General features: G+C 36.2%; 3 protein-coding genes across 5 annotated transcripts; 1 reads left to right on the top strand and 2 right to left on the bottom strand.

Annotated features, from left to right (window-relative positions):
* Positions 1-3,458: 3,458 nt before the first annotated feature.
* Positions 3,459-8,627, top strand: LOC120004031 (hexokinase-3-like). 3 transcript variants are annotated; one of them, XM_038853242.1, is made up of 9 exons: positions 3,459-4,201; positions 5,285-5,435; positions 5,525-5,701; positions 6,148-6,222; positions 7,020-7,175; positions 7,279-7,377; positions 7,458-7,591; positions 7,842-7,923; positions 8,014-8,627. In XM_038853242.1, exons 1-9 carry the CDS (start codon positions 3,927-3,929, stop codon positions 8,407-8,409), a joined length of 1,545 nt encoding a protein of 514 aa, XP_038709170.1. In that variant the 5' UTR covers positions 3,459-3,926; the 3' UTR covers positions 8,410-8,627. The 3 variants fall into 3 exon arrangements, with proteins under 3 accessions (XP_038709170.1, XP_038709173.1, XP_038709171.1); XM_038853245.1 differs by having other exon boundaries at positions 7,458-7,561; XM_038853243.1 differs by having other exon boundaries at positions 3,463-4,201; positions 7,458-7,585.
* Positions 8,628-10,162: 1,535 nt separating this feature from the next.
* LOC120004032 (ubiquitin-conjugating enzyme E2 20) lies at positions 10,163-12,129 on the bottom strand. Its single transcript, XM_038853246.1, has 6 exons — positions 11,804-12,129; positions 11,546-11,573; positions 11,021-11,248; positions 10,855-10,918; positions 10,679-10,738; positions 10,163-10,584 (listed from the first exon to the last, which is right to left on the bottom strand). The coding sequence occupies exons 1-6, from the start codon at positions 11,911-11,913 to the stop codon at positions 10,538-10,540; spliced, it is 537 nt and encodes a 178-aa protein (XP_038709174.1). The 5' UTR covers positions 11,914-12,129; the 3' UTR covers positions 10,163-10,537.
* An 840-nt stretch (positions 12,130-12,969) lies between these two features.
* LOC120003441 lies at positions 12,970-17,685 on the bottom strand. Its single transcript, XM_038852433.1, has 9 exons — positions 17,398-17,685; positions 17,191-17,238; positions 17,024-17,093; positions 15,703-15,793; positions 15,525-15,586; positions 14,118-14,470; positions 14,011-14,044; positions 13,739-13,870; positions 12,970-13,463 (listed from the first exon to the last, which is right to left on the bottom strand). Exons 2-9 carry the CDS (start codon positions 17,236-17,238, stop codon positions 13,273-13,275), a joined length of 981 nt encoding a protein of 326 aa, XP_038708361.1. The 5' UTR covers positions 17,398-17,685; the 3' UTR covers positions 12,970-13,272.
* Between the last annotated feature and the right edge of the window lie 22 nt (positions 17,686-17,707).

The following is a 17,707-nucleotide window of genomic DNA, read 5'->3' on the forward strand; positions in this document are numbered from 1 at the left end:
AATGGATATTAAAGAATAAAAAGATGGACATCCGACTATCACTATAATGTTTAGGGTTTGAATTTTCCTTCTATTTAAAAAAAAAAGAAAAGGAAAAGAAGATGGCCTCTCCATTAAAATGACCAAGGAATCCACAAAATAAAGAAAGGATTACAACGCATGAGATGGGACGTTTCTTTTATACTTTTAAGTTTCAAGTGCTAGCTCATCTTGTGGACCAAGTACCTTGCCCCTTATTTCACGCACGTGCTCATAAAACAAAAAAAGATACACGTCGTACGTTGCTTCTAATTTCTACACAGTACTGGAGTCAAATATTTCATAAACGGCTTCGGATTGCACGGTCCAGATCATTCAATGAGCTGACACGAGATATGTACGGTCCTGATCAGCCATCAGTCTCCGTTTTCGGCGTTAAAAGAGCAAAGTCATGATTTGGGATAGAGTGATTTTATTTGTACACAAGATTTCTTATCTTTACACCACTTTTATTAATTTTTTATTTACATATGAATCCCTATATATGAGATACCTAATATACCCTTGAATGAAAGAAATGGAATAGAGAATAATAAAACAAAATATTAGAATAAACACAATAAATCTGATACCAATGGATCTAAACTGCAGCAGAGATGAAGACATGTAAGGGAACAACTATTGTCGGTGTAGCATAGCTTAGATAGAAATGGTGTAATCCTTTCTTTATTTTGGTGTAAACTTAGATAGAAATGGTGTAAACTTATATGGAGAAAATTGTTGATGTAAAAATAACAAATCTTGGTGTGCAAATAAAATTGCTTTTTGGGATATAACGACAATACTTCCATTTTGTCGAGTGTTTGTTGTGATTTTCTACGTTAATTTAAAAATTGTGCAAAATAAGTTGATTCATAAATTGTGAAATAAGTTGTGATTGGCGAAACTTTTAGATAATGATAGTTGTGAAAATTCTATTATATTTAGTATTAAAACTATTTTTTTATAAAATTTTCAAATTAATTATAATTTAATAAAAAACATAAAAAGGTTTTTTTAAAAAAAACTGGACAAACACAAGCTTTTTATTGGAGCGTTTTTTTTTGCCAACGATACCCTACCGTAATCAACTCGTTTGGTGGAGTAGTACGTCTCGCTTGTAGGATTATCCCACCAAACAATTGACTCGTGAAATTGTAAATTGATCGTCTTCCGACTTCAATCACGAGAAATCTTATTTTATTTTAATGAGAAACTCATTATCTGAAATACACGCGATCACATTGGATTCAATCATACATCATAAAAAAATCCTGAATATATGAATTCTCCAAACTCAATTAAAGAATTTTCAACTCATAATGACTCTAAAATTTGTTGTTAGATATACGAGTTGAACTTAGTATCCCTTGATTTTGACAAGAGTTTATTCTAAAAACTTACTATCCAACCAAAGGACCAACTCCCTTGGAGTTCAACCACCATAACTTGTAGGGGTAGAGTAATATGTAGTTGAAAATTTTCTCTACGGACAATATGTGTATTATTTTATTTATTTGTAACATGATGCATTTTTGGTAATATATACTAATACTTTTAGAGTCGTTCAATTAAATTAAATTAAATAATGTAGGCCTAAAACTCATATGCTTCATTGACATCATTATTTATAATAAATAAGATATGAACCAAATTTAATATAGCAAAACGTAATGAAAAATAATAAAACAAAACGAGAAAAAAAGGAAAAAAAAAAAGAAAAAGAGTGGTTCACTCTTGAAGATAAATTGCATGTGAAAATTTTTTTTCTTATGATTTTTACATGTGAAATATTATTTGTAACAAAATGAACTTTCGCATGGACCACGTGGGTAAAATCAAATAAAAATAAAAATTTAAATTTAAATATATGGACGAGAAAAATTTTTAAAAAAAAAGAATGAAGAGATGGTACAGGGGAATGCTGGCTTTTATGTGCGGGAACACAGCTGGAATGACCAGGACACAGCTGGCCTGGCATATCATGGTACGCAGTTTATCGACGCCGTTTTGTTTGTTTTGTTTGCTTTCTCGTTTCAAAACTCTCCTTTTCTTATTTGTCCTTTTTAGTATCAAGCTGTCTTCGAACACAACACCATTTTTTATCCAGACAAGAACCAGCACTCTATTTCCTTTTTCCATTTTGACCCTTTTGCCCTCCATTTTTGTCAATAATGCCAGACGCGTCCTTGGCCTAATGGGATTTGCTTAAGCCGCGACTCTGAGCAATTATGGGGTACTTGGATTTGGCTGCCATTTAGGGTATTTTGGCTTTGAGATTACCAAAATGCCATTCGATGCCCCAACAAATACAACTTTGAGTTAAAGCTAAAAATTGCTTTATAAATATAAAATCTCGATTCATCCCAGTTAAGGGCGAAACCAACATCAAATATTAGGGGACGGAATTTAGTGTGGGGTTCGTTGCCCCTGAAATTATTAGTTTTTTATTCTACATATATCACTTGTTAATATTGAGATAAAAATAAAAATTATATCAATAAATTTGATAAAATGTTTACAATTGTTTTTTTTTTCGAGTTCTCTTATTTTGATAACATTGCATGATAACCTTATTGAAAATTTGATCAAACGCTTCTTTCTCAATATATGTAATTAGACAATTAACGAATCATTCATTTCCCATTCGATTTCGCAATCACTACTTCACAAACTTCATAGTTGTAAATGTCATTTCTACAGTTGCAGTTGTCATAGGAAAAGTCAATGCTAATGTTATTATACTATACACAAGCGGATACACTAAGTTATACCTTATCGCAATCATTTTTTTTTATACAAGACGAATAATCTCATAAACCTCTATATCATAAACCTCTATATTTTTTGATGCAAGACGACTCTCACACCCTCATGGTTGATTAATTCTTCAACCGTTAGTTACTCTCATAGTCTCATGGTTGATTCTTCTACCGTCATGTGCTTTCAACAATGGAAGGAAAAGTTACTCTCTCATGGTTAATATATATATATACACACACACACACTAACACATATTGCATTTCATTCACTATATGAACCATCACCATCAACGGTATAATTGTCCCCAAAACTAACCCAATGTTATATTCAAAATCTATCATTACATGGGTGCATGAATACTTGGTGTTTCAAGCCCTAGCCATGGATTTGATTAATAAGTCTAGACAAGTCACAATCACTTTTTCTATACAAAAACAATAAAAGATATCTTCTTTATTGCATGATGTCTATTTGAAATCTTGTCTTAATCAAATGTGGGTCGTCAAATTATCAAACCAAATGATCAAAACCGTAATATGAAGTGTCTTCAATGGCATTTACTCACACCAACCCCACATAAAAAAAAGCTAGCTTCCTTATAAAAAGACGACAGCCGGGCGCGCACGCATATACACACAAGTCAAAGTTGCTATTAACCTTCAAAATCTTTTCTTCAACGGTAAAATATAATCCAAGATCCTCACTACACAAATCCGTCCTTTCGTAAAAATCTAAGGGTATATGGGTATTTCTGTTTACTTATAAGTACCATGGTTTGCTTTTTCCGACGCTGCCTGGTGCGAAAAGCCTCTCATTCTCTCCCTCTCTTGATAGGAGAACGGAAAAAAGGGAAAAAATCGTTCCTTTAAGCCTTTCCTCGAACGGGTAATCGGCAAGCGATTCACCGGCGGTTTATACGGTGATAACTGCCGGTTGAAGTGATTGAAAGAACCTTAAAGTCTAAACGGAGACAAAAGGAACTCTCTTTTTTTTTGGGTTTCAAGGGACGTCTATGGTGAGCAGACACCGGTTTACTGGTTTGGTTGATCGGAGAATGATAGAAATGCAAAGACGCGGCGTTTTTCTTTGATGTGAGGGGTAAAATTGTAGAAAAATAGTTAGGCTGCGTGCTTTTATACGGGTAGATGGGGCGACGGGTGGTGGTGGGGGTGGCTGTCAGTGTGGCGGTGGCGACTTGTGCTGTAGCGGCGGTGGTGGTGGGGAGGAGGGTAAAGAGCAGGAGGAAGTGGAAGAGACTGTTGGCAGTTTTGAAGGACTTTGATGAGGCATGTGGGACCCCCGTGGGTAGGCTTAGGCAGGTGGTGGATGCCATGGCTGTGGAGATGCACGCAGGCTTGGCCTCCGAGGGAGGGTCCAAACTCAAAATGTTACTCACTTTCGTTGACAAACTACCCACTGGGTAAAGCATCTCAATGTCGTGGCTCTTTCTTTCGTCCATTTTTGTGAATATCTTGATGAGTTTTTCTTGTTTGGTGGCATACTTCACCGGAGTTGGAATTGGTTTTCTTTCTTTGACTAATCTATGGTGTTTTGGAGTACATACTTCCTTGATTGTTGTTTACTCTTTTGGTTGGGGGACATACAGGGGTGGTAAAATGACTAACATGAGATGTGTTTGCTAGTTAAATGTGACAATTTATGCATGTTGCTATCAAATTTCGCGTTTGCTGATAATGTTACTGGCCTTAATTTTTATAGTTGTTTGTGGGGTTCTCTATTCTTTTCCACGCACACCTGTTTGTTTCATTGATTTCATTAGTATTCTGGCCCCTTTTCTTTTCCTTTATTGTTGTATGAATATTTTTTGCTTTTGTTGGTTTTTCATCTTCTTGGACCTCTCTCCCTCTTACCCCCATTGTTAATTGAGGGTCTTGTTTCTACTTTTGTCCTTGTTTTGATTCTTTTGGTCATTCTTTGTTTTGATTATTTAGTCTTTTGTCCCCCTCATTTATGCGGCTAAGGTTTTTTTTTTACTTTCCGTATTATGCTGTTTTTGTTCATGTTTCAGCACAATGCTTGTCCGTTCATAATATTTTCCAACTTTTGAATAAAAACCCTCTTTCTTGGTGGGCCGTTTCCTGTATATGTCGCTGAGGGTGGTTTGTCGAATTGGGGTTTGACATGGAGGTATTTTGCTTTAGAGTTATCTATATTTTTGAATGTATTCGTATCTGTCATTTGGACATTGGTTTTCTTTAACAGAGTCATTTTAAGGTACTTTTTTTTATTCTCTTTGATTCTCAATTTCTCATATAAGTGCTTAAAAAGCTTTTAGGGTTCAATGTGATTTTAAGTCCATTTCCTGGATTCTGTAGGTTATTCCTTAGTCTTCTTAATGGTGTAGTTGGGTTTTGTTGTCAAAAAAAGTTGGTGAATGGTATCTGCATTATGGGTGGTGGAGATGCACATTCACTTAGAAATGTAGAGCTATGTGCTTGTTACATTAACCATAACTGTAAATTGATTCTTGATTTTTGTCCAGGGGTGAGAAAGGATCTTATTATGCTCTAGATGTTGGGGGTACTAGTTTTAGAGTGTTGCGGGTCCAGCTAGGAGGTAAAAGGTCCTCAATCCTGGCACAGGATGTAGAACATGAACCCATTCCCCCGCATTTGATGACCAGAACAATTGAGGTAACTGGGTTCTTACCTTGTACATCATTCTGTTGGAAAATTTATCTTCTATCCTTATGATGAAAGCTTGTACTTTCGTGTATTTTCAGGATCTATTTGATTTTATAGCTTCAGGATTGAAGCAGTTCGTTGAAAAAGGAAATGGTTCACAGCATTCTCCTGTTGGAAGGGAACTTGGCTTCACGTTCTCTTTTCCTGTGAAGCAAACGTCAATTTCGTCAGGGATTCTGATAAAATGGACAAAAGGGTTTGCTATTGAGGACATGGTTAGTTGAATTATGTTCTGATAACCTGTTTTTTTGTAGTGCCTTTATACACGATAAGAAGCCTTGTTATAGCCAACAGCTTGGATGTTTTAACTGAAACTCTTAATTGCTTAATGCAGTGATGTGTTTGATTGATATGCCAAATCTGGATGATTGCATTGTGCTGAAACAAACTTGCTGTGATTTCACTTTGTTAGGCATAGTTAATAAATTTTAAATAATCAGAAAGAGGTTTGAATCTAAGCTTCTTCTGAGCCCATTAGGATAAAACTTTGTTGACAACCGTATAGGAATTTTAGTGAAAGTAAACTTGGAAAAAAGCTTTTGTTGTTGATGTTGTTGTTCTCTTCTTATTTGTATTATTAATGACGATGGTGTAATTTTCTACTGACTGTTGTGAAGAAGTATTTGACTCTTGTAATAATATTTGCAAGACATTGTTTTAGGTCGGCAAGGAGGTTGTTGAATGTCTACAAGCAGCTTTGACAAGGAATGGTTTAGATATGCTGGTCACAGTGCTGGTAATGCAATTGCTATCTTATTAAGTTAACTAACTTCATGCATGCGACGTCACCTGTTTGTTACTGTGGATTAGGATATGCCAATTTGAATTTGTTGTCAACTTCATAAAATTGAAATTGAGCCCGAGGATTTACCTTTTCAGCTTTATATGTTTCTTCCAGGCATGGAGTATCTTGTGTTGCAATTATGCTAAGCTTAGTGCCTGGTCTATGAATCTATGTTAGTTATATGTTTTAGCTAGTTTTATTTATTATAAATCATAATGTCTTGAGGGTAGAATTCTTCAAGTTAGTTTCGTAAGTCGTGATTGAGACACATTCAAACTTTACACGTTATCATATTTCTCAAATCACTATTCCAAATAGTTATAAAAAAATCCTTTAGGAAGAAGGAAAAGTTATTGTAGAATTCAAATGTCTGAGCTATTGAAAACTCTTCTTATGACCAAGTATGACAATTTGATTTAGAAACTAGAACTATTGATTTCAATGCAGAAATGAACTATTGCTTTGTGATGCCATTTTTGTTTGATTTGTAATAAAAATTTTATCGAGGTTTTGTAAAGAAATAAAGGATCATTTGTTTCTTTCGAAGAAAAGATGCTTTAAAACAAGATTCTTCATCTTATTCTTGCTAAGATTGAATGTCGGTGTTCCAAGTCCTGCTTTAAAGACATGCGTACGTGATGATTGATGATTGATATGCGGCCTTTATATGCATGGATATCTGCCTGTGTGACTAATTACTCACTTGTGGACTTGGTATCATAACATCCTCTCCCATTTCTGTTGTGCAGGTTAATGATACTGTGGGAACAATGGCTCTTGAACATTATCATGATCCAGACACTGTTGCTGCAGTTATTATTGGAACCGGTACTAATGCATGCTATATGGAACGAGCAGATGCCATAATTAAGTGTCAAGGACTTCTTACGACTTCTGGAGGCATGGTATCATTTCTTCCAATTCAGCCAGAGACATTATTACTTGATTTACCTAAGAAAGTTACTGTGATTCATAGTAAGTTGCTGTTTTAACATGTGTTTTAATTAGGTTGTCAATATGGAATGGGGTAATTTCTGGTCATCTCATCTGCCGAGAACTACTTATGATTTCGATCTTGATGCTGAGAGTCCCAATCCAAATGATCAGGTGGGAGATACAGTTGCTTGCTGTTTCTGCTGTTTGATGTTAAGCTCTGGACAAAGCTCAAAACTTCTTCCTTGCTACAGGTTTTTGAAAAGATGATATCGGGCATGTATCTGGGGGACATTGTGAGGAGAGTGATTCTCAGGATGTCATTGGAGTCGGATATCTTTGGACCTGTCTCTTCTAGGCTATCAATGCCTTTTATTTTGCAGTACGTGTAAGATGTTTTTTTGTCATTGCTTATTCACTGTTTTGTACTTTTGGCCCACCCGAGTCCTGAACATCAATACTTCGTAAACATGCTTTACTTTTAACTTTACTGACTGCTGTCAGTCTGATATCGACCCAACATATTCTAAACACATAGACCTTGTTACCACTATAAGTTTGATTTCACTGGAACTCTAATATTTGAAGTCTTATCATCCATTTCAGTAGATTTTCACTGTTTGCTTATGCAACTTCAGGACACCTTTAATGGCTGCAATACATGATGATGACACCCCTGATTTGACCGAAGTGGCAAGAATTATGAAAGAAGTTCTGGAGGTAGATGAGGCATGGCCTTTGCTGTTCCTTTTTAGTGGAGTACTGCGGTTCATCTAATTCTTATTAATCAATGTTTTTATTTTTTGTTAGATTTCAGAAATCCCTCTGAAGGTCCGGAAACTGGTGGTAAAGGTGTGTGCCGTTGTGACACGCAGGGCTGCTAGATTAGCAGCAGCTGGTATCGTGGGAATCTTGAAGAAAATAGGGCGGGACGGGAGCGGTGGCATTGCAAGTGGAAGAAGCAGGAGTGACACTAAGATGAGAAGAACAGTAGTGGCAATTGAAGGGGATCTATATACAAGCTATACAATGTTCAGAGAGTACTTGCATGAAGCATTGCATGAAATCTTGGGGGAAGACATTGCCCATCATGTCATTCTTAAGATAACACAAGATGGATCAGCTACCGGAGCAGCTCTCCTTGCTGCTGCACAATCATCATCCAACATCGTCGACGGCCATCGTACAGGTATCATGAATACATAATTATTTGTATACATACATATAGCCACTGTAAATATAGAATCCATTTTTAATATCTCCATATGTGAAAAAGAAAAGAGGGTATCTTTATTTCCATATTGCATCTCACATATTGGTCATCATTGTATGTTATTTATTTATTTGTTTATTTATTCAATTGTAACTTTCTCTCCTTGTTGATTGTGATGGTATTGGAGACCTGTGGTTAAACCGTTAAAGTATCTTTGTTTATGAAAGAAAATTAGTTGAAAGTTATCATCTTTTGAGAATATCTGGGTTGAATGCATGTCATGTCACATGAAATGTCATATTCAAAAAGATTAGCAAAACATTTGGTGGGTCTACAGGGTATAAGATTGTATGGTCAAAACTGGTGTGTGGTGGTCTTTTGTTGACACCACAACCACTTAAATTATTGGCCTCTTTTCTTTTATTGCTGGCCATTTGACCATGAACTTGCTTGAGAGACTGTCTGTCTGTGTCGAGAGGGAGTTGCACTCACAAGTTTACTCTTGAAAACGTCAATTCATTTTCTATTTATGGCCCCAGCGAGAAATATGATACTTTCTGGCAATAATAATTTGCACTCTTTTTATCATCAAACATCTGTACGCACGCATGATGGTTGTTTTATGGTTGGAAGGTTTTGATTAGGTCTTTTGAGCTCTTCAACGTGGAGTCATCCATCTCCTTTCATTGGGGTGGTTCTAGGGGGGGAATCGATTTCAGATCGGACAATATCACGTTCTTATGAAATATTTATATGTTTGTATAATTGATTACAAATGGATTGATTTAAATTTAGACAAGTAAATCGGATGATAACTTAATCTGGGTTAGGGTCTGGACAACTAAACTCGATAAGATTTATGTGTTTGTACATGAACTTGGTTTTAAATTGGATGAATTTTTTATGTTTAGACGATTCAGGTTTTGGATGTATAATTTATGTCCAAATTTGATTTAATATGGGTCGGACAAATTTGGTTATTTGGACGGGATATAATTTTGTTACTCCTAGGTGGTTCCTTCTTGTTCTTGAGCAAAACACACACATATGCACGCGCATGTTAAGGTAATGCAAATCTCGGGTCCATCAGTTTATTCTTTGAAGCCCAACTGGCCCAGCCCAACTGGCCCAGCCCAACATCGAAGAAGCAGAGATTCTTTACATCTCAGCTTCGTAAATATTTCAACCAAAGTTTGGAAGACGCTAAAAAATTCTAGTAGGGAACAAAAGCGATTGGCTTCCTCGGCACTCTATAATTTGGTGTTTTGTATGAATCGATTCATCAAAATTTATATGCATAATAGATCTATGGTACTAAAATCTAACATGAAATTCATATTACTTGTCTCTGTTATGATATGATGAAGTAGTCCTTCGCAATGGATGCTGGATATGAGGAGCATGAAAGTTTGAATTGGTATGAATCATTCGTCTTTCCCAATCACTAGAATCGTACGCATCATTTGAATTGGTATGAATTGTATGAATCGAATCGTGAATTGATCAAATTCATTTAACTTCACGAAAGATGAATCGTTTGCAATCCGCGTTAGGGTTTTTTTGGTTCAATGAAATTACCCCTTTTCTGATAGCATATTAGTAGAAGGTAACAACACATGCACAATCCATGCAATATGTCTGTAGACTTGAACTTACCCCACATAATAAAAGAGTATGTTAATGTTACATATTCAATGAACTTACCCCTTTTTTAATATTATATTAGTAAAAGGTAAACAATACACGTGCACCAAAGGTTACTACATGCAATATATCCGCAAATATGATAGCAAGTGTTGCATCTATAGATCAATTTTAGGCTCAGTGCCACCATATATATAGGGTTTAGGGAATTTCTAAAACATGCAAAACTAAATTATCAGGAGAACCCTCTTTCTGGCCTCATAATCATCTAACATTAAAAAAAAAAAAAAAAAAAAAAGTCGTTCAAGTCTCAAACAAACAATTTGGGGCAGTACTGCGCTATGCCCATATTTGTTGTCTAAGGTGATTGCCAAGACTATCTCCAGAAGTGCATAATCAACTCAACACATGTTCCACAAAGAATGCTAAGGGGAAACGGAAAGAACTCCTTTCAACTGGCTGTTACTACTCCTCCACTTATGCATTAGGAGGCTTGTACAACTTCTCAACCATCTTCCTGTATTCTGCAATGGACAATAAAAGAAAACTAAATTACAGAGCGATCACTATGTAAAGAACACATTCAAAGGCAGAAGAAGAATCCATATATATATATACCTTCTTGATTACTCCACAGCTGTGCTGCTTGTGTGTTTAGAGGAGAGCTTATGTTTGGTTCTGCATTTGACATAAACAGAAGCAAGACAATTTAGCAATGGAGATTATGAAGAATATTTTTTGACTTGTTACTGTTAGGTTTGTTAAACTGATAGAAAGGGCAGATAGATGTATACCTCCCAGCAGACTCTGGATAGATAACAAGATGGTTCTCACATCATAAGCAGATGACCATTTGTCCTGCAGAAACGCATGGGAGTTAGAACAGATTATATCATGCCAGAGAAAAAAAAAAACTTTTCACTGGGAAAACAAGAACAAGTAGGGAGGCTGAAAAATTACCTGGAGAATGTCTAAACAAATGTTTCCATAGACATCGACATTGGGATGGAAGCAGCCTGTTTCGAACTTCACCTTTGGAGGCTTGAAAGGATAATCATTGGGAAAAGAAAGGGATAACCTGTATTCTGTTCCTTCAAAGACTGTGTCTTTGCTTCCTGTGATTGTCCCTTTCCAGCAGAATATGTTGTCCTCCTCAGGGAAGGCAGATATCCCAGAATCTCCACCCATCTATGTGATTCATTAACAAAAGCAATTAGATTCTATTGCATATTACCACAATATCTATTAAGTATTTTGCCGGAAGAAGAAGAACAGGAAAACAAAAGGAGAAAACTAGTGCTTCTGTTGTTCAATGGGTTCTTTTTCATCATTCTTTAGATCCCAACAACAGACGTCCATGGATTCAGGATAGGCAACAAAATATGATATTAAAAAATTAAAATTTGAAAGATAGTCTTCTGTTTCGTTTTGGAATTTCATGGTATTCGAGAAAAAGATTAATGGACTTGGGGAGACAATGCTTACCATTAAAGCCATCAATTCAGATTGCAACCTGTTCCACAAAAACCAGAGAAAAAAGGAAAAAAAATTTAGAACCCTTGAAAGTCTTCAGTACTGATACGATGAGATGATGATTAGTGATTGTCAAATTAAATCAATCCTAAAAACAATTAAGTTCACAGAAATCAATCCAAATCAAAATCCAGACTCATCAATTATTATAATAAACCCTAAAATCCCAGAAATAAGAAAACCCATCACTTGTTCTTAAAAAAGGAATACCTTTTGAGCACGGACTGGGTGTCAACGGTCTTGGAAGGCGGTGCTGACTGCTTTGATGCCGCCGGAGTAGTCACTTGGGTGTTCCCTTGGTAACCGTTAACGGTGGCCATATCTTCTTCTTTGTATCTTGATTCAGTCAAAGAACGCTCCAATTTCCCAAATCGAAGATAATCGTCGATAAACGACGACGGACTTTTGTTTTAAAAGCAAGAAAAGAAAACAAAGGAGGAGAGGAGGAGAAGATAAGAACGCAGTGATTCTTCTTCTCCTTCTTCTCTGCAAGGGATTATAGCGAGAGCGAGAGCAAGAAAGAGAGAGAGAGCGAGATCGATCTAGAGAGAGTAACAAGAGTGGAGGGCCTAATTGGCTGCTTTAAAACGATGTGAGTGAAGGGATGTGAAGGGATCAAACGGCGCCGTGTAGATTGGTTTGGTAGGGAATAGGGATTCAATTTCAAAGTCTTTTTGAACGTTACAATGTTGGCGGCGTGGATTCTTCTTTTTCTCAACTCAAACGGCTAGTTTTCGTAAATTTAAACGTTTCCGGTAGTTTGCTAACATGCGCGATAAGCGCAAGTTGAGTCCAACATCGCCTCATTAGCCAATATGGGCCTAGTAAGAGGCCATTAAAAAATGGGCTTTGAGAGGCCCGGCCTTATTTTTGTGGCCCAGTAATCTTCAGACTAAGGCTCTTTAGAGATTAGAAAGTACATAAGCTAATTTCTGTGAATATTTTATTTTTTGTATATTAATTAATTACGTTTCTTCTCTCGTTTACTCTTTATTTGATGGGACTGCAATGGGACGATGATGGAACTTGATAATTATTAATTATTTTCACCCTACTATCCGTAAAAATTCTCAGCTAAACAACCTCATTCCGATATCTCTGATATCATGTTGAAAACTTGAAATTTCTAACCCACACGCACCAACAATATTATCTTCTTTTTTTTATTTTATTTTTATTTTACTAGTTCACATTGGATACATCATACCCGTAAGACTTTGTTCTTCATGGGTTGTCACCAATAATACTTAAAGCCAAAAGAAAACAACTAAATGTGAAAATGTGTAAGCTTTGCTTGTAAACCACTCAACCAATGCGAGATTATGGTCAATCTTTATTGTTCTACTTGCCAGAAAAATTCCTTACTGTGATCCAAATAGGCAAATACAGTAACAATTATCATACTTCAGCCAAGAAATCTAAATCAATGAAAATGCCCTAGTTTACCCATCTTACAAGACCAATTCATAGTGATGGGGATGGAAACATATTGTGAAAAAGCTGAATTTACACATCATTAAGTTCTGATTACCCACATGACAATTGTGAAAAAGCATGCAGGAAACCTAAAATCATCTTAGCCGCATATACAAACAGTATTCAGACAACAGACTAATCACAACCACATTGTCTTGGATAGAAAAATATAAGCATTATCAAGAGAAATTAGCAACAGACCATCAGCACTGCAGCTTTATCACACGGGCTACTCTTTCAAAGAAGATTGGGCACATGCTTGTGCTGAACCTCAGCATCTCTCTCATCCACTCTGGTGCCACCCTCTCAAATGTACCAAGCGATAAGACACGATACAGCAACTCACATTCCCCTCCAGCAGCTTTGTTAACCCATGTTAAACTGAATGAGTAACCTGTGCGGCAATAGTCAAGAGAAAGAACGGGATAGAAAAGCATTCAGGGTCACTGATAGGCAGAAAGAAGCTAAAAGTACAAAGACTAATAAGTAATAATTCCAACAAATATACAGAAATGAAATCAAACCTGAATCCAATGCGTTATACCCTTAAAAGTTCAAATCACATCAATCAGCAGATGCTCACAGAATATACAAAATGATTGAGGCTTAAGAAGATATAACATGTAGAGTTAAAAGGAATTGAATTAGTTTCAACTATTAAGAAATTACCACTGGACTGATGCACAACTGAAATGGATATTCCTTCACTTTGACTCTTAGCAGACAATTTCATGCCCAATAAGTACTCAACAAAAGCTTGGAACAGACAATTAGCTGGGCCCTGTTCGTTAATATCACCGCCTGAAAACATAGTTATACATCATCATTATCATTGATAATAATAACAGTAGTAATAATAATAATGACAATAACAATAATGATAATAATAGAGATAATACATTAACATGCCTGAAATAAATTACAAGAAGTTTAATGCATACCTGATCCATTAGCAATTCTTTTACAGCATTCCGGCTGGATAATCACAAGAAAAGTCAGAGATAAGAAAAACACTGCTTCCACTTAATAGGTAGAGATGAGGGCATACCAATTGATCATATGCAAGAGCCCCACTGAACACAGTTTTCTCAGATAAGTCCTCTACTGTATCTCTTACAATGGCATCATCAACACCATCACTAACAGCCCCAGGTTCATGGCTTTGGCTTCTTGTCATTCTTTTGCTAGGGCCATTAGGCAGATCAGTCTCAACCCCAGATTCCCGGATGCGCTTTTTTGTCATTCTTCTGCTTGAGCCGATGGATGCCTTTCCTGAAACAACTTGAGTACCATGAGTTGTATTCAGTTGTACATTATCAGTGTTGGCACTCTTTGAACTGGAAGAGAGCCCCTCTTGATTCAGCCTTTGGAGCCTCTCAACTTCTTCGGATAGCGTTTTATCTGCCATAAAATTTGAACCCTCAATGGAGAAGAAATATATAAGATTTTGACCAGAAACTAAACTTCTACATCCATGACATGTAATAGCTACAGAGAATTTACAAAATAATTCTGAGGGTATTTTGGCTGGAAAGCAAAGTATGTGGACGGGGATTGAAGATTCTGAATCTTTGGATCAGAAAATGATGCACAAATAAACCCCAGTTTCGTGTGCCAATCAGCTAAGACTGATAAGGATGATTGAATCATTTACAAAACATGAATGAGAAAACTAAATTTAGTTTGCAGTGAACATAAGGCTCAAAGAATGAATCCCAACGTGCATCTTCCAGATACATGAAGCACAAACATCATACTCATAAGCCGGCTAGAGAGCTCTCGATCTCCTTTAAATGTGGGAACACTTCCCTTGAAGTTTTTAGGAGATAGTTCTAGTAATCAATCAAAGGAAAAAAATTATTTCCTGATAGAAAATCTGAGTATCTAAATAAAAGTATTCAGAGCCCCTATAAAGCAAACTCATCCACACAAATAATGGTCCATATAAAATAAAGGAGATTACCAGTATATGCTACTCCATGTAGCATTATGCAAACTAATGTTTGTGGCCATACACAGCGAGTTCAAGAGAGTAAAATCTCAGTTTACTTCAGCTCTACTTGGGCAGTTAGGCTTCAATCCATTTATCACTTCAAAAACAACGAGCCCGGTATTTCCCATCAAGGATAAAAACAAATTGAATAATCTCATCCAATTCCCTGCCGAGAATTCTAATTTGTGACCTTGCAAGGGCTTGGGTTTAGAGGTTTTCACATACTGACCCGGCTTCCAGCTCTTAACAACTCTTGAACACAATCAACACATCATGTGGGCTTAACTGCCTAAAGAATCCTATGCAAATTTTTACATAAAAACATACATTTCCCATACTCATGTAAAATATTCTAAGTAAACCAGGGTATAATTCTCAAGGATCCATTTCCATTGCTAACGAAATTCTATACTAGTCTGTAGTAGTAGAATTCATTAGAGATTTAGAGTCCATTGTGCTTACTTTTTTGGTTCTCCTCTAATAAAAGCTTTTGGTACTCCGCACATTGTCCATCCTTGGTGGACCTGCAGGAAAAAAAAGAAGATATGTTACAGATTCCAGGTCAATCTAAATTTATGAAGTGATGCTTCAAATAACAAAACAAGAAAAGAATAGAAAGGGGGAATTTAGGAACACTTACCTTATTGAAGCCGTTTCATTTCTCAATTCATTAACTTGCACACGCAGTCGGTCATTTTCGCTTCTCAAATGATGTATTAACTCCTCCGCAGCTGAAGAACAGGAAGCAATAATTACTAAATGAATTTTAACTGATATTTTGTATTATACAGTGTAACTTACTGGTAAAACTTTATAGGGTGTCTAGAATTCCAACGTATAACGTGTGCTATTGGTTTTATGGAGTAAAAACAATTTCAGACTCCCTTCGAAATTTTAATTCAACTTCAATTGGCAACATGGTTGATTATTTTGATACAATACTTAATGCCTTATCCAGGAATGCATCTCCTGCTATTAGAGAGACAAAAATTGTCATAATATAGATACAGTTCCAGGATTTTTTAAAAAAGTGTTTCCAAATGATGATTTACATTTCTTTTCTTTGTTTGGATTTCATCCCAAATGTAGTGGAATGGAGAAAGGCTACTGATTCCTTAAGTTATTACTAATTTTTATTCTTAGCAATGGAGGAAATAGAAAACTTTCAATTTTGGTATGTAAGGATAGAGCCAAGCCAGATATAGTCACAATTAAAAACATTCATGACACCATTCACTTCAAGTTTCACGAAGCCATCACTAGCCAAAATATGATTCCTTGGAAGCATGCATATAGAGCACCAACCAAAGTCATATAAGTTTCATCAAAATGGCCGGCTAAACTAGATGTTAAGTTAATCTGATAACAGTTTTCTTGAAGAGCACAATGCATGGTTGACCCCTGCAAAATCAGATATATCTAGGGCAAAGCACACTTCCAACTCACAGGTCTACTGGTCTAGTTCAAAGCTCAGAGATATAAATAACTAGTATGACTGCCAGTGAACAAAATGGAATCAGATAAGTGCATTTAAACATATTTCAAAGTTTACTATTGACCTAAATTCAGAGCATGTGAACCCCTAACATATGCAATTAATGGCCGATATCAAATTTGTAAATTGGGATCCAAGGGTTCATAAATGGCACCATGGAGATGAGCAATGAAAAACTTGGAATCAACAACCAACCAGATACTTAATGCCAATAAAAATGATTGATGTCATTCACCCATTACATAAAGTAATCTGATGAGTTCAGGCATCATCTATGTAACACCAAAGGGCGTGATGCTTGAAACACTAGAGTGACTACATCTCTGCTTCCAGCATAAGATGTCCAGGCAAAAGAAGAAGACTAGCATCATTGTTGTAATATAAATCCCATACATAAATTATTATAATTTAAATTAAGACATAGATAGGCACTCTTCAACTAAAACATGAAGATGCATGCACTTACCAGATACATAATTAAGAAACTTCACCTCTTGCTCTTTATTGAGTTCATCCAACTCGAAAATTTTCTTCGTCTGCAGGTACACATAGATATCACGAATTAGAATACATAAAAAAGAAAGGAAAAAAAAGAAGCCGCAAAATAATACAAGAAAAGAGAGAAAAAAAAACCTTGAGCTTACTGTACTTATCATACAGCTTCTTGTACAAAGCCTCCATCTACATCGGATGATAAATAAATCCAATTAGCAGCCAACAAATCGCGTCAAAATTTAAGGGTTTCATTCAGCATTTCCAGTGAAATCTTTGCATCCATTGGTTCCAAAACCGAGAAAGGAAAGAAATCAAGACGGGAGAAAAGAGCAGCATAAGACTTACTTCTGTCCTTCGATTCCTCGACAGCCTAACGTAGAAGATTGATGATAATGGTATTTAAACCAAGAGACCTTAGATTGAATCTAGAGATCATAAAGAACAGTAATTACAGAGACCCTTGCAGAGAGTAAGGAGTATTGGTGAAGATTGCAGCAAACGTTGGTGATTCGGAGCAGAGAAAAGTTGCGGGAAAATGGAAATTCAAGTTATAGGAAGAAAGAGTTTCTGTGTGCGAGGAGAAAGGAGGAGAGAGAGAGAGAGAGAGGAGCGTGTTCGTTACTTCATTTTGGGGATGGGGTGACGTTTGCAGCCC

Source organism: Tripterygium wilfordii, chromosome 8 (genome assembly GCF_013401445.1).
Source record: "Tripterygium wilfordii isolate XIE 37 chromosome 8, ASM1340144v1, whole genome shotgun sequence".
Lineage (NCBI taxonomy): Eukaryota > Viridiplantae > Streptophyta > Magnoliopsida > Celastrales > Celastraceae > Tripterygium > Tripterygium wilfordii.